This window comes from Nicotiana tomentosiformis, chromosome 4 (assembly GCF_000390325.3).
Source record: "Nicotiana tomentosiformis chromosome 4, ASM39032v3, whole genome shotgun sequence".
Taxonomy (NCBI): domain Eukaryota; kingdom Viridiplantae; phylum Streptophyta; class Magnoliopsida; order Solanales; family Solanaceae; genus Nicotiana; species Nicotiana tomentosiformis.
The window spans coordinates 11284913-11302096 of NC_090815.1; the positions used below are offsets into that span (position 1 = coordinate 11284913).

At 39.7% G+C, this 17184-nt stretch overlaps 2 protein-coding genes across 2 annotated transcripts; both read right to left on the minus strand.

The window, feature by feature from the left end:
- Window positions 1-11524: 11524 nt before the first annotated feature.
- On the minus strand, window positions 11525-12004 carry LOC138909254 (uncharacterized). Its single transcript, XM_070200441.1, has one exon. The coding sequence runs from the start codon at window positions 12002-12004 to the stop codon at window positions 11525-11527; it is 480 nt and encodes a 159-aa protein (XP_070056542.1).
- A 4002-nt stretch (window positions 12005-16006) lies between these two features.
- On the minus strand, window positions 16007-16375 carry LOC138909255 (uncharacterized). The gene has a single exon (XM_070200442.1). It carries the CDS (start codon window positions 16373-16375, stop codon window positions 16007-16009), a length of 369 nt encoding a protein of 122 aa, XP_070056543.1.
- Between the last annotated feature and the right edge of the window lie 809 nt (window positions 16376-17184).

The following is a 17184-nucleotide window of genomic DNA, read 5'->3' on the forward strand; positions in this document are numbered from 1 at the left end:
ATTACAGAATCGTCAACTAACTTCATGTTAACAAAAATTTTGTTTCAAACCTTCACAATATTGATAACGAGATGTAAGGTATGAATACCTCATAATTATTTAACCGAATTAACGAGTCACATTTAATGCCACTTATGCGGGCACCTAACTCGTAAGTTAAAACTCAATAATTACAACATGAAATTGGCAAGTATGCACAGAGAATTTCAGACAAGAATTTTCAAATAAGCCTAATAGGTATGACTCCTTATTATTACTATAGTACAAATTTAATTTCACAAGGGATAACTTAAATACAAGAATTTTCCTCACAAGGATCTCGTCCTTATATAACTTCCACCGCAGCTCATAGCCCGGTTTAAACATATCAATTTATATTAAAATGCGAGGATGTTTTCCTCAGTTCTGAATCACAAGTAATATGCACATCGTGCCAATCGAAAATTTTCATTTTCTCCTTTTAAATAATTTCAGTTACACAAAATCACAAGGCATAATGAACTCCACACTGGTAGGGGATATAATTCACAATTTGTAATTAATTATCCAAAAATTACATCAAAACTTACTGAAATTAGTAACAGAAAGCCACATTTAGCCTCGCAGCTCTTATTAGTGACCAACATGGAATTATAGGCGTAGTTATCTCCATAGAATCTCCCAACAAGAGTAAACACATAAGTAGATTATAGAATTACGAAGCTCTCTCATAAGTGGAGCACAATAGGAGGACTCGTCTCGATACTCAGAACCGAATCAAGTTAAGAAATTATTCTTTAATTTAAAATCGTGGTCATACCTGTAACGACACAATCTGATGTAGTGACTTCAGCCATACCATAAAAAGAATATATCAACGGGTTGGGCCTCCACCTCTAGGACGTCTTCTACCCGTCTGTCCTCCACCCCTAACTGGTCGTGTGGGTGGTGTAGTAACTACAATGGGGCACGTAACCTGAGTGCTTTGATGAAATATGTCTCTCCCAAGTCAAAGACAATTTTCTCATGATGTGCCTAGTATCACCGTATTCATAACAACCCTTTTGCGGGTTTGGCTGCTCATACTGAGTCTGTGGTAGATAGCTGGAATAGCCATTATAGGAGAATCATGCCAGTGGTGCATTAAAAGAACTTACTGGAGCACCCCGAATAATCTGATGTGCGGACTGGGCTGGCCGACTAACCGAGTCCCCGCCATAATGATTTATACGCGCAGAGTAGAATCCTCTAGAACCCCGAACACGTTCTAATATCTTGGCTATTTCTACCACTAGGGGAAATGAAGTATCAGCCCGTAGCTCCCAAGTCGTACAAAATGTTACGATCATAATTGAGTCCTTTAATGAGTCAGCGGACTCGCTCCCTGGCTGTAGGAAGCAAAGTAGAAATATGACGAGCTAACTTATTGAACTTGATGGCATATTCTGACAACAAAATGGTGACCTGGCGCAACCATTCAAACCCTATACGCCACGTATTACGAAGAGTCCGGGAAACAAACTCTTTCAAAAGCATTTCTGAGAACTGAACCAAGTGGGTGGTGTTGCATTGGCTGGTCTACCCTCTTCATAGGCTTGCCAAGAACACTTGTGAAGAATTAACTCTCCCAAGGCCAATTTCTTCTTTAGTTATGCTAACTCAACACTGTTGAGTTGACCCATTTCCTAACATACTCTTTAATTCTTCTTTGGGGTAACCTTTACCCCTATTTATATACAACAATCACAAAAGTAGAGCTTCAAACAAACAATTCTTAGAACAAACCACATAGTCCAGAATCTCGTCAACCACTGTACTTCCTCTAAAGCACCCCAAAATCCGTAACCATGACGTCCACGCTGAGTAGACCTTCTATAAATTTAAAGTTGTTTCTCTAACTCCTTTGATACTGAAGTATAGGATTATTAAGTAGGCGGACATACCGCAAGTCCCAACCTTATCCTCTACAATATCTCAGGCTTTAAACATATATAAATGTTTTGGGAACCTTTCAGATCCACATACATATATTTCAGGCCAAAACTGATATAACACATGACCCCGCAATCCATCCATTAATAGTGGACTCCCCCCGCTCAGCGCGAAGTCATAGTTCACCACGTCCGATGATCCACAATAGTAACCTTCATAGCTTGTATCAATCAACCAGATGCCAAGGTCTATTGCACCCCCCACATGATTCATTGGGTTGTCTCTCAATGCTTCCGCATCTTCAGTCGAAATCACACATTGAGGCAATGTTTGAGCATCTTTGGCTCCCTCGTAGTCCATATGAGGAATCACGAACCATCGACGCATAACTGATACTGAGTGCGCAATGTCAACACGAGTGGATACAAAGGAATACGATATATATATTTCAAGCTAAATCAATGTTGCACGATAAAGAATGAAAGAAGTGATATTGTTTCTAAACTTCATAGCCTCTGTGAGATAAGTACAAACATCTCTGTATCGATCCTTCAGACTCTACTAAGTTTGCTCGTGACTCGTGAGACCTAAGTAACCTAGTGCTCTGATACCAACTGTCACGACCCGAAATTCCCACCTTCGGGACTGTGATGGCGCCTAACATTTCACTTGCTAGGCAAGCCAATGTTAGAATAATATTAGCCATTTTAAAATAATTTTAAACTAATTAATAACAAAGAAACAAATGCATAAGTAAGGTCTGAAATTTAGTGAATAATCCATAATAATAGCGATGTCTAAATACCATCCTAGAACTGGAGTCACAAGTGCACGAGCTTCTAGAATAATACAAATAAAGGTCTGAATAAAATTTAAGTTGTTTGAAATATAATACACAGCTGAGATAATACAGAAGGGGACTTCAGAACTGCGAACGCGGTGCAGTTATACCTCAAGTCTCCACTGGTAGTTGTATCCGGGAAAATTTACAGTACGCCGCTGGGACCAACTCTGAAATCTGCACAAGAAGTACAGAGTGCAGTACCAGTACAATCAACCTCGTGTACTGGTAAGTGCCGAGCCTAATCTCGACAAAGTAGTGACGAGGCTATGACAAGACACATATGTAAACCACATGTACAAGTATATACAAATACAAAGTAACAATAATACAACAAATAACAATTTATAAATTCTCAAGAACTCAAATATATAATTTCTATCCAATTCTATAACCATTTTCGCGGTTAAAATCTCATGTTTATAAGAATCTAAGTTTTTCATCTAAACCCTTTATTTCTAAGATTTACCGGTTATAATCTACCCATAATCTATGTATTTAACTCAAAGTGGTGTAGGATTAATTTACCTTCAAGTTGCTAGTCGAAATCCCCTCTCAAAAGCTCTGAAATCGCCTGAAAATGGAGAAAAATAGGCTAAATGTTGTGTGATCCCCGATTTTTAACCATTCTACCAAGCAGTGGTTTTGCACCTATAGAAAAGCCTCGCATGTGCGAGTTTCACTTGATTGTCCTCCTCTCACACATGCGCGTTCGCAGGTGCGCAAAAACATCTACATCTGCGGTCGATTTCCCCCTTCCATTTCCGCTTCTGCGTACAAAAACTCGCATCTGTGAGGATCGCACATGTGACTGTCTAAGCGCAGGTGTGATCGTACCAGAAGCAGAAAGCTTCAACATTTTTCTCCCCAAGTCCGAAATTGGTCTGAGCCTCGTCCGGTTAACACTCGGGGCCCCCGAGGCACCGCCCGAACATACCAACAAGTTTGAAATCATAAAACGTACTTGCTCGAACTCTCGGAACATGTAAAATAATATTAAATCTAAAAATCATACCCCAAACTAAATTGATTCAACTTAGAAATTTCAAATTCTTCAAACTTACTCTGAACGCGCCGAAATATACCTATACTACTCGGAATGACACCAAATTTTGCGTGCAAGTCTTAAATCACCATACAGAGCTATTCCCAAACTCGGAATTTCAAATGGACCTTGATTACTCCAAAACCTATTCCAAACCAAATTTAAAGAACTTTAAACCTTCAAATAGCTGATTTTCACTATTAAGCGCTAAAATGCACCCGGGTTATCCAAAACCCGATTCGAACATACACCCAAGTCTGAAATCATCATACAAACCTATTGGATCCGTCAAATCCCGATTTCGGGGTTGTTTTCTCAAATGTTGACCGTAGTCAAACTTGGCCTTTTAAAGCCAAACTAAGGAAATAATTGTTCCGATTTCAACACGATCACTTCCAAGTTCTGAACCAACCATCCCCGTAAGTCATAAACTAATAAAAGCACATACATGGAGTTTTATTTAGGGGAACGGGGTTCTAAAAGTCAAAATAACCGGTTGGGTCATGTTGCGCCCCATTTTCTCGCGAAATTGGGCCTCGACATGTGACAACTCTTTTAAATGAGGTATTACAAGATGAGAGTCGCCACCTAACGTTTCGTAAGGTGCATTAGGGTACCTATTTTCATATGACAAGGGTTTCACCAATTAGGCTCTCTTCGTGATCTACAACTGTGGGTCCCCACCAAACATGAATTATATGAATTAGTCGGATAAACAAAGACATAGAAAAAAGAAGTTTGGGAAGTTTGATTATCAAAGACATTGAATAAATACAAACACTTGATTCAAAGATAAGATGAGGGTCCTAAGGTTTTTAGCTTAAAGGATCACCCCATGCAACATAAATAATACTTCATAACTCCCCCAAGATGGGGTGTTACTCGTATTATTAGGCTGCTCAAAAATGTTAAAACTAGGAGACAATTCAAAACAAATAGGACTGCAATTAGATCCAATTAAAGGCTTACATTAGCCTCGCAATTAGGCAAACAAATGCAAGCAAACAGATTTTACATATTAGGCAGTTTTCAGAATTGAAGGGATTGCAGTTATTAAACTCTATAGGCATGGTTTCTAGATGATCTGATCTAGATACGCAAGCCATTTTTAGACATAATGATTTCCAAATTACCAATTGGTAAATACCAGATGCTCCTAAGTAGCTTATTACATATTATTATTGGACACATCTATAGGCATGATTTCTAGGTGATTTATACAATAAGGAACAGTGAAACTCATTAGAAGTGCTCAAAATTATTACGCTTCCACATAATCTCGTGGATGAACAATAAAACAGCGTTTGAAAAGCGAGTAGTGGTGTCCTATAGACATGATTTCTAAAGCTTGGCAATTGGAACTGATTCTCATATAGTTAGCTCCTATAGACATGCTTTCTATATGGACGATGAGATTGCAATAGCGAATTAATTAGTTAAAATCCTAAGGGCATGATATCTACTGAGTAGATTAAGGAGCAGTCATTAGCAATTATTTCCTATAGGCATAATGTCTAGCAACACATAGCAGTAGACACAAGAATAGATAGAATACTCATGCATTGACAACATACTAATTATGTGAGTGTGTGATCCCCTAATGACATGATTTTTAATAGTTCCCAAAGAAATTCACATACAACAAGTCGGATAGCAAAATAGATCACACAAATCCCATAAACATGCTTTCTACCCTTTTTCATGTAAATATTAAGAGATACCCATTTCCCAATTTTACTATCACCCCAATTGTTATTACAGAATTATTACAGGCCCAATAATAAATAAATTACAAAGTCGTACAAGCAATAACAGTAGGACCAAGACAGGCCCAAAAGATACCTAGCACTGACAAGCCTTCAACCAAGCTCTTTCTCCACACAGATCTCAACATAGCCCAAAAACCTTAGGAGAGCTCGAACCAAACCCAACAACCATGGTTTGATTATAGGCTCCAGGAAGCAATCACTTACACAAGTCAATTTGCACATTCAACAGGCAAAAATAAGGACATAACTGAGTAGTAAGGAAAATGGCCAAAGAACCTCAGGCCCTAGTGTGTCAGAGTTCACAAGGGTCTCAAAATGTACCCCGAGCAGTGCTCACACTAGGGAGGTTAATAGAGAAAGCTTTAGTGGCCTTGGCTTTCAGCCGACCAAGAATTATAGGTTCAAAATAGGGTAAACAACCAATGAGAATAAAAATAGTAGTCAAATGGCACAGTTTGAAGAAGTGCGTTTGCATTTTAGGAACAAGCGTTGCAAGAGTGATCACACAATGAACATATCAACACGGAGGGTAAACAAACTCAAGAGACAGGTTAATATCATAAGTCCACACTTAGCACATTGAGGCAAGGAACATTTGTAAGAAATAAGGGGGATTATGGATTCCTGGATTACGAAATTAATAAGCAAGGCATTATGCCAAATAGGACAAATAATAGAATATTAACTTAACAGGTCAAATTATGCTAAGAACCAGGGGTTGAACAGCACAACTCACACCAATAAAGCAAACATAATCAAATATTATAGGGAACACAAGTTAAGAAGCTATTCTAAAAGGTTCCAACTAGTTGCTAGGGAGTACATAGTTAGGAGGGGTAAGGGCATACTAAGTGAATAAAATGATCATAGGAGCAAATCATAGCTAGAATGAGGGTCTTATCATGGATTGGGGCATATCACAGATATAAATCAATCACTATAGAAATCCGGGACAAGGCAGGAAATAAACTAATGTCATATAACCAACATAAACACTCAAAGTACCAACACATTAAGCTAAACGAACTTCAAACAGTCTAAATTGCTCAAGCTAAACACAAATATGTTTTAGAACTGGCAATTTAGGCATGAGCAAATGCTAGAGAGGTTCATATCATAAGCAGAGTTACACATAGAGATAGTCTAAAAACACATTAGGTTATGCAATTTCATAGGCATGAATATGCTAATTAGGAATATAACAGAATGAACATTGCAAAGGCTAAAGAACTCACCAGTTACTGATTGACAAGTAGACAAACAAGAAAAGAATATAATCACTTTGAACGTCAATAAAGTAGTATAACCCAGGACCTTAGATGTGCCAAGTTCCCAAGGGATTCAAGGAACCCAGGGAAATGCTCACACCCAAGGAAGGTCGAGATAAAAAGGAATTTCGGTAGCCTTGGCTTTCAGCCGGCCAAGAGCCAAAGTAGAACAAGAGAATAAGCGAACAACAGAGTGAAGATCTTTAGCTGTTTAGTGGAAATTTTTTGATTCAAAAGTCTGTCCAAAAATGAATAGAGGAGGGGTTTATTTAGCAGTCAAAATCGAGCAAACATATAAGGAAACAGAATAATTTAAGCAACAAACAAGGAAAAGAAACATGCAAATCGATTTGAAATCAATTTAAGAGAGAAAATTTGTAAACCCTAGTTTTTTTAGGGAACGTGTAAATCAGCAGAATGCAAATAAAATCAAACTCACACAGTATGGTATTGAACGTATATAGACGAAATAGTGCTCAAAATCAAAGATCCGAACTACTTCGGTTTGATTTTAGAAGATATTGCTTGCCATGTGTAGGAAAACACCTACGTAATACCACAAACGGACAACCAGTACAAAAAGGATTCGAATATGACAAGAGAATGGTAGTCGAATCCCATTATCAGTGGGATTAGGAAAGGGCATTAAGGGGGAGGCAGCTAGGGTTCTCCAGAAGAGAGAATAGGAGAGTTGAGCATTTAGGGGTGGCGGATTAAGGGGAAATGGGTAGGGTTCTGGGTTAGGTTAATTTAAGAGGGGCGTGGACGATGGTCGTTGATCTTGAGAGATCAACGGCTGAGTTCAAAAAATTGGACGGGCGGGTCGTTTAGAAGCGGGTCGCTACCGGGTATTAGACATGAGTCGTTTGGATTTGGGATGGAGTAGTTGGGCTAGGTATTTGAGTGTTTGGGCCATTCATTTGGTCCGAAATTGGTTTTAAAATTGGATTGTTGTTTAAATACCCAAAATTTATCAGAACTAATTTATAAAAGTAATTCATAAATAACAAAAAATATTATTTGTGCACTAAAATGATTGAAAATAATAACTTAACATTATAAAAATATAAAAAGCTATTTTGGCACAAATAATGTAATTATACATGAATATAGGCTATTATTGCAAAAATATACAATTAGCCTAAAAATGCAAATGCAATTATAGAAAAAATGAAGTAAAATATAATAAAACATACATGTTGGTGTAAATAATAAGTTTGGATGATTAATGCATCACAAAATAATTTAAAGTATAATTATTAGATATTTATATAATAAAAATGTAGAAAGAAATTAATTTAGAGCTTTACATATTATGAAAAATTATAAAAAAATGCTTGTATAGGTTTGTACACTAAAGGATGATGCAAATATACCATTTTGAAAGTATATATGCATTTTAGAAAATATGAGGGAAAAATTAGGTATCAATAACTGCACATCTTTACCCGGGAATGATGAAAGAATTGTCGGGTAAAGAAATGATGACTGATTTTGACCGAATGGGATGATTTGAAGAATGAAGGCCGAACTCTGGTTTCTGAGTTGCCTACATATCCCTGGTGTTACGGGAATCACGTCGTGTGTAGTTCTGGATCCAACGGTGAACTGAACCGATGGAGTTGTTATAGGAATAGTCGTATGCTTCGGAAAGGCTCTTTTAGATAGGACAATATCAAATGAGTTTATACGAAATCGTGAACGGATGTATCTAAGAACGGGTATCTAAACAGTAATCAAGTAAAAGTGGGTAACTGATGGTGGTTGACTGTGTTGGAAATAATTGCAGGATGTGAGCATTGAACGAAAACCGGAGGGAAGATTGCTCCCGTTAAGAGAACGGTTACCTCCTGGATTACCTGCAAAACTTAAGCACAATGCATGCAAGTATATATGGGATAATTGCGAGAATTTAAACGTGATGCAAATTCCTTTCGGACCATGAAAGTCATCTATGGACGATGAGAATGATCTCTTTAGACCATGATGTCCTAGGCCATGAATCTTGTGATAAAGGATTTACAGGCCATGAAATGATGTTCTCGGGCCATGTGAATGATGCCTCTGAACCATGACGCCTTTGAATAATGATGTGCAATATTTAGAGGTCCTCAGGCCATGACATGGTGTCTTCCGGATCTGCGGATGATGCCTTCAGACTATGACGCCTTTGGACAAAATGGTGATATTTCAGCCCATGAGATTCAAAGAGATGATGTTTGGTCATATAAGAAGAGAAACAAGACAGAGCTTAGTCTTGTGTATGATTGGGGCAGATCTTAGCCCCGGGAAATAGAAAATAGTGCTAGATTTCAAGTAGCATAACAGAGGTAGCATTTGGTATTATGCAAGGATAAGGCGATGCTTAGCCTTATGAAATTAGGGAGGTAGTGCTTAGCCTCATGCAAGGAAAAGGAGACAGTGCTTAGTGTCATGCAATTAGGAGACATTTCTTAGTCTTATGCAAGGAAAGGCAGAGCTTAGCCTTATGCAATTAGGGAGGCAGTGTTTAGCCTCATGCAAAAAAAGAAGACAACGCTTAGTCTCATGCAAGGGAAGACAATGCTTAGCCTTATGCAATTAGGGAGGTAGTGCTTAGCCTCATGCAAGGAAAATAAGACAGTGCTTAGTCTCATGCAATTAGGAGACGGTGCTTAGTCTCATGCAAGAAAATGAGACAGTGCTTAGTCTCATGCAAAGAAAGGCAATGCTTAGCCTTATGCAATTAGGGAGGCAATGCTTATCCTCATGCAAGGAAAAAGAGACAGTGCTTAGTCTCATGTAAAGAAAGGCAATGCTTAGACTTATGCAATTAGGGAGGCAATGCTTAGCCTCATGCAAAGAAAAGGATATAGTGCTTAGTCTCATGCAAATAAAGGCAATGCTTAGCCTTATCCAATTAGTGAGGCAATGCTTAGCCTCAAGCAAAAAGAGGGCGATGAGTGATAGTAGAGTATTTCTTAGCTGGAGATATGTTTGCGTTTGGAAAATTTGTCGTTATGAAAATAGTGATTTTTATGAATATTCCTGTTATGTTCATTGTGCATGCATCCAAAGAAAAATTGTGAGCTTTGTGGGGAAGGTTGGTCCGTGATTTCACCTTCTGGCTTTGCTTTTGTTCTTGTTTCGAGATCCTGTTCGAGTTGTCCTGGGTAGCATCTGGTTGTATATAAAATAAAGTTTTTGAGAAAATATGCGTGCATTTGATGAATGTAGCTAATTAAAAACATAGTAGTATGCAATATCAAGTAAGTTAGATGAACCAATGATTGTGACACTTTTAGAGACATTGTGACTTCTTTGCATTAGAATTTTGAGGGTCCTCCTCAAAATTCTGTCCCAGTTCTATAAGCGATTCTTTGACCGTTCTGCATATGACGAAGTTGGATGAACTTGCTCCGAAATTTTGAGGATCCTCCTCAAAATTCAGCCCCAGTTTTTGACCATGGTAAAAATGAAGATTTTATTGAGTTGTGACCGAACCCACAGGGCTGCCTACGTATCCCCTCTTAAATGGGAATCAGGTCAAGCGTAGTTCAGTTACATCAGAAGAAATGCGAACAATCTAAACATAGTATCTTTTGACTACGTCTGAATTGATGGGCTCTAGCCAAATCTCTCCGTCCATTTACGCAAGTATGAGCGCTCTTTTTGTTCGTACTATGTGAACCATGTAGGGACCTTACCAATTAGGTAAAAATTTCCCTTTGGCTTCATCTTGATGCGGGAAAATCTGTTTCAACACCAGCTTCCTTGATGTGAATTGTCTAGGTCTGACCCTTTTGTTGAAAGCTCTGGACATTCTGTTTTGGTAAAGTTGACCATAACATACCGCATTCATTATTTTCCCATCAATAAGAGCGAATTGTTCATAGCGACTTCGTATCCATTCTGTGTCATTGAGTTCAGCCTCTTGCGTAATTCTTAAAGAAGGAATTTCGACTTCGGTGGGAATGACAGTTTCAGTACCATAGACCAGCAAGTATGGGGGTTGCTCTGGTTGATGTGCGGACTGTGGTACGATACCCCAATAAGGCAAATGGTAATTTCTCGTGCCATTGCTTGTGGTTGTCTACCATCTTTCTTAATATTTTCTTGATGTTCTTGTTTGCGGCCTTCATGACTCCATTCATTTGAGGCCTGTATTCTATGGAATTATTATGCTTGATCTTGAAGGTTTCACACATATATTTCATTAAGTCACTGTTGAGGTTGGCGGCGTTGTCGGTGATGATGGATTTTGGCACCCCGAATCGGCAAACAATGCGATCCCTGACAAAATTCGCGATGACTTTCTTGGTTACCGCTTTGTAAGATGAAGCCTCAACCCATTTTGTGAAGTAGTCTATGGCCACTAATATGAACATGTGCCCATTGGAAGCGTCGGGGTCGATCGGACCGATGACATCCATTCCCCAAGCGGAGAAAGGCCAAGGTGCACTTGTTGCATTGAGTTCACTTGGTGGCAATCGTATCATATCTGCATGTATTTGGCACAATGACACTTTTGAACATACCTGATGCAGTCCATTTCCATATTCATCCAAAAATATCCTGCTCTTAATATCTTCTTGGCTAAAACGAAACCATTCATATGTAGTCCGCAAGTTCCGGCATGTATCTCTTCGAGCAGTTTGGAAGTTTCCTTGGCGTTAACACACCGTAATAATCCTAGGTCTAGAGTCCTTTTCTATAGAATTCCTCCACTTTGGAAGAAATAGTTGGATAATCTTCGGAGTGTGCGTTTATGAGTATGATTTGCATGCTCCGGGTACTCTCCTTTTGCTAGGTATTCTTTGATGTCATGAAACCACTGATTCCCATCCGTTTCTTCTTCAACATGAGCGCAATAAGCTAGCCGATTATGGATCCTTACTAGAATAGGGTCAATGAAATTCTTATCCGGGTGTTGTATCATAGAAGACAGGGTGGCCAATGCGTCTGCGAACTCATTCTGGATTCTCGGAACATGTTTGAACTCTATCTTTGTGAATCTCTTCATCAACTCTTGCATATAGTACAGATATGGTAATATTTTGGTATTCTTTGTAACCCACTCTCCTAGAACCTGATGTACCAAAAGGTCTGAATCACCAATTACCATCAATTCCTGAATGTTCATGTCAATGGCCAAATTCAGCCCAAAGATGCAAGCCTCATATTCTGCCATATTGTTGGTACATGGATATCTGAGTTTTGTGGATACCGGTAATGTTGACCTGTCTCTAATATCAAAACAGCTCTGATACCCACTCCTTTGAAATTTGCAGCCCCATTGAAGAACATTCTCCAACTGTCGTAGGTTTCGGTGATCTCTTCTCCTACAAATGATATCTCTTCATTGGGAAAATAGGTTTTCAACGGTTCGTATTCTCCTCCTACAGGATTTTATGCCAAATGATCTTCTAATGCTTTTCCTTTGACCACCTTCTTAGTTATGTAGACGATGTCGAATTCACTCAATAGTATCTGCCATTTTACTAGCTTCCCTGTAGACATGGGTTTCTGGAAAATATATTTCAGAGGATCCATCCTTGATATGAGATATGTGGTATAGGCATAGAAGTAGTGCCTCAACTTTTGAGCTATCAACGTCAAGGCACAGCAGGTGCATTCCAGCAAAGAATATTATGCCTCGTAGGGTGTGAACTTCTTACTCATATAGTATATAGCCTGCTCTTTTCTCCCCGTCTCATTGTGTTGTCCCAAGACATAACTGAAAGCCCCATCTAGTTCGGACAAATAGAGTAACAGAGGTCTACCAGGTTCCGGCGGGACTAAGACTGGTGGTGTGGACAAATATTCCTTGATTTTGTCAAAACCTTTCTGGCATTATTCAGTCAATCTTGTTGCGGCATCCTTTTTTAACATTTTGAAAATCAGCCCACAGATCACAGTTGATTGTGCTATGTAGCGGCTGATATAGTTGAGACGCCCCAAGAAGCTCATCACATCTTTCTTGGTCCTCATAGGTGGAAAATCCTGGGTAGCCTTGACCTTTGACAGATCCAACTCAATTCCTCGGCGGCTGACGATGAATCCTAACAACTTTCCGGCAAGTACCCCAAAAGCACATTTTGCGGGGTTCAGTTTTAAATTATACCTTCGAAGCCGATCAAAGAACTTCCTCAAGTCTGCTATGTGATCTGTACCTTTCTTGGATTTGATGATGACGTCGTCCATATATACTTCTATCTCCTTGTGTATCATGTCGTGAAAAATGGTTGTCATGGAACTCATATAGGTGGCTCGAGCATTGTTTAGGTCAAATGAAATCATTTTGTAGCAATACACCCCCCCCCCCCCCATGGTGTAATAAAGGTTGTCTTTTTGACATTCTCTTCATCCATCCAGATTTGATGATATCCCGCGAAGCAATCCACAAAAGATTGGAGTTCATGCTTGGCACAGTTGTCGATCAGTATGTGTATATTGGGAAATGAGAAATCATCTTTGGGACTTGCTCTGTTTTAGTCCTGATAGTCAACACACACTTTGACTTTCCCATCTTTCTTTGGAACTGGCACAATGTTAGCCAACCAGGTCGGATATTTAACCACGCTGAGAACCTTTGCTTTGATCTTCTTGGTGACTTCCTCCTTTATTTTTAGACTCATATCCGGCTTGAACTTTCTTAGCTTTTGATTTACAGGCGGACACATAGGGTTGGTAGGTAGTTTGTGAGCCACTATGGACGTGCTCAAACCGGTCATATCATCATAGGACCATGAAAAAATATCCTCATACTCCTTCAAGAACCGGACGTACTCTTCCTTCTCTAACGGTTATAGGTGAATGCTTACACACGTCTCTTTGACTGTTTCGGAGTCTCCCAAATTAACTTTTTGGGTCTCATCCAAATTGGACTTAGGCTTGTTTTCAAAGTTTTCCACTTCTCTAACAATTTCCTTGGGTATTATATCCTCTTCCAAATCCTCTGAATCATTATCCTTATGTTGCGTTGTCTCATTACATGTCACAGTCGTAGGTTCATCAAGATAGGTAATAATAATGTAGTAGAGTAAAATGTAATGAATAATAATAAATATTAAAAATAACAATGCATTAGATAAATCATGAAAACGTCAAACAAGTACGGCTCGATGACTCGGCAAATTATTTCAAAACAAAATATGCTTAAAACAAAATACTGAAAATATCTTAGATGCTCAAAACATTGCTTTCAAAATTAATGATGCTAATTGCCAGGCTACCCAGGAACTCGACGGGCCCTTGATGGTGCAGTAGTCCAATTCTTGAGAACAACTCCCTCCTCCACGGTCTGAATAATGAGGCCTTCCTCCTCCTCCTCCTCAACAATCGCATCGTAATCCATGTCTTCATCATCCAGAAATAGATTCCTTATGCCAGCTAGAACTTCATCTTCTTCAGACTCCCACATCATGTCAGCTTGATGAAATGACTGGCTCAAATATGGTACTGGTTTCTCTAGAGGGTAATAAGGACCACGCCATAGTGAAGACCAATTCTGATACTCGTGCCAGGTGTATTCATACCCAAGTACAAAGGTTGTGTCGTGACGCTTTAGCTGTATCAGTTTGGTGATCCCCTAGAGATTCTTACCGAGACCCTTACCAGGCTCATACCTTGTCCATGCCAATATGCCTTCTATCTTACTGCTCCACCATTTGTCCTTTTCAATTGCGTTGATGCGCTCGATGTGATGGTATGTTTCTCTACCCAACGTTTTTCTATTCTCTATGACCGGAACAGTTTGACTGGTGTAAATGGGATTAATTCCATCCCCATGGATGATCACTTATTGATTGTTCCACTCAAGTTTCACGACCTGATGTAGAGTAGAAGCTACGGCCCCAGCTGCATGTATCCAAGGTCGTCCTAACAATAGGTTATAGGTAGCAGATATGTCCAACACTTGAAACTCAACATCAAACCAGGTTGGGCCCATCTGTAAGTTGAGGTTGGTTTCCCCAATTGTGGCCCTTTGAGACCCATCAAATGCTTTCACATTCATACTTCCTACTCGTATCTCGTGCATTCCTTTACCCAATCTTTTCAGAGTAGTTAGTGGACATATGTTGAGACTCGAACCGCCATCTATCAGAACTCTGGCAATGAACTTGTCTTCAAACTGCACTGTGAAATACAGTGCGTTGTTGTGACTTAGTCCTTCTGGTGGAAGCTCGTCTTCATGAAAAGTGATCTTGTGGCTTTCTAACACTTGCCCTACCATGTTGGACATCTCTCCACTAGTGATGTTGTTGGGTACATAGGCTTCATTCAACACCTTCATCAGGGCATTCCTATGTGCCTCGGAATTTTGCAACAGTGATAAAATGGATATTTGAGCAGGGGTTTTGTTCAAATGATCAACCATAGAATACTCCATTGCCTGCACCTTTCTCCAAAGATCATCTGGGTCAGTCTCAATGATAGGCAGTTTAGAGGCGGCTTCTTTGCTTGTTCCTCCTAAATACTTGGGTGTATAAATCCTACCAGTTCTGGTCATGCCTTGCGCTGCAACTGTTTCTTCCATTTTGCCTTTCTTAACATAATCCCATGGTATAGCATTATACTTATAAGACGGCGTAGGTGCTACCATCACGGTGAAAGGCATTGTTACTTCAACCTCAAACGGAGTTGGTGCAGCTACCTCAACTTCAATTGGTGATTAAGTCTGTACCATGATAGGTGTGAGAGTGACTGGAGATGTTTCTGAATTATCCCTTTCTCGAATGAGTTCAATTGACCCCTTTGAGTCCTATTATTCATCGGTCTATGTCATGTTTACTCCTCCACCCCTATGATTTGGGAGAGGATTGTTACGGACATTGGGTGCAGCTTCCTTTACATGTATGACTTTGGTGTCAATTAATAACTGAATCTTATCTTTCAAAGTACGACACACATCAATAGTATGACCTTTCATGCCTGAGTGATAGGCATATGTCTTATTTGGATTAATCCAATGGGAAGAGTTATCCATAACAACAACGGGAATGGGAGTGCTATAGTCGGCAACCTTCAGTCTCTCGTACAACTGGTCTATAGGTTCAGCAATTGGGGTGTATTGTTTGGGTGGTCTGCGGTCGAAATTTGGTCTAGGTTTTTGGTAGTTTTGGCAGGCTGGTGGTGAGTGGTAGTATGCTGGTTGGCTGTTATAAGTATGGTAAGTGGCGGTAGGTTATTGCTATCTATGAGGTAAAGGCTGATATGCGGGTGGGAGTGTTTGGTATGTAAGAGGAGATTTTGGACCTTGGGCTACCATCACTGCACCTACTTCTTTCTTCTTGGAGATACCTCCTGACTGTAAGGCTTTATTTGTGGCTTGGAGTGCTTCAAAATTTGTCACCATTCTGCTATTGGTCCATTCTTCTATTCTTTCTCCCAATTTGATGATGTCAGAAAATTTATGGATTTCAATAACCATCAATCTTTCGTAGTATTGCGGATCCTTAGCTCTGACGAAGAAATTATTCATTTGTTCCTCTTCCATTGCTGGCCTTACTTTTGCAGCTTCAGACCTCCACCGAGCAGCATACTCGCGAAAAGTTTCCATTGGCTTCTTCTTGAGATTTTGAACGTAATAAAATGTCTGGTGTGTTTTCTGTGTTAAATCTGAACCGATCCATGAAATCTGATGCCATACTAACCCAATTAACCTATTTCTTTGGGTTCTGACTAATGTATCAATATAGGGCATCTCCGATGAGGCTCCTCATGAACAGCCTCATGCGGATTCTTTCAACCCTGCCAACTCCTACAAGCGTGTCACAATATGTTCTCAAGTGCATCTACGGATCACCAGTTCCATCGAATATTTCGAACTTAGGAGGTTTGTAACCCTCTGGCAGTTCTACATCTGGCTGAATACATAAATATTCATAATTCAAACCCTCAATGCCTTTGCCCCCTTTGACACTTTGAACTCTGCCAGTAAGTTTTTTGAGTTCCTCCGCCATGTTCTTGATGAGCATGTCCTTCTTGGAGGATTCGGGTATGTATAGGGTCTGTTGTGGGGTTTGGGGTAAGGTTTCCACATATATGGGATTGCTTTGGTGGACTCCGGGAATCTGGGCGTAATTGTGGTCATTGGTTGAGTTTTACGGGTCAGGAGTATGTTGTGGTGCATTCTGAGTAGTGTGGTATGTGGTTGTTTGTGGGTATTGAGTTGGATGGTGATGGTGTTGTTGAGGAGTAGGTATCGTTGGAGGGTTTTGGTTCTGATGAGGTGTGGCATATTGATGTGGTAGGGGAGGATTTGGCGGATTTTTTGTGTTTTGGGGAGGTACCAGGTTTTGGGCATTTGTGTTTTGTTGGTTAAGGTCGAGGACATTTAGGGTGAGGGAAAAGTTTTCCAAGTTCTGA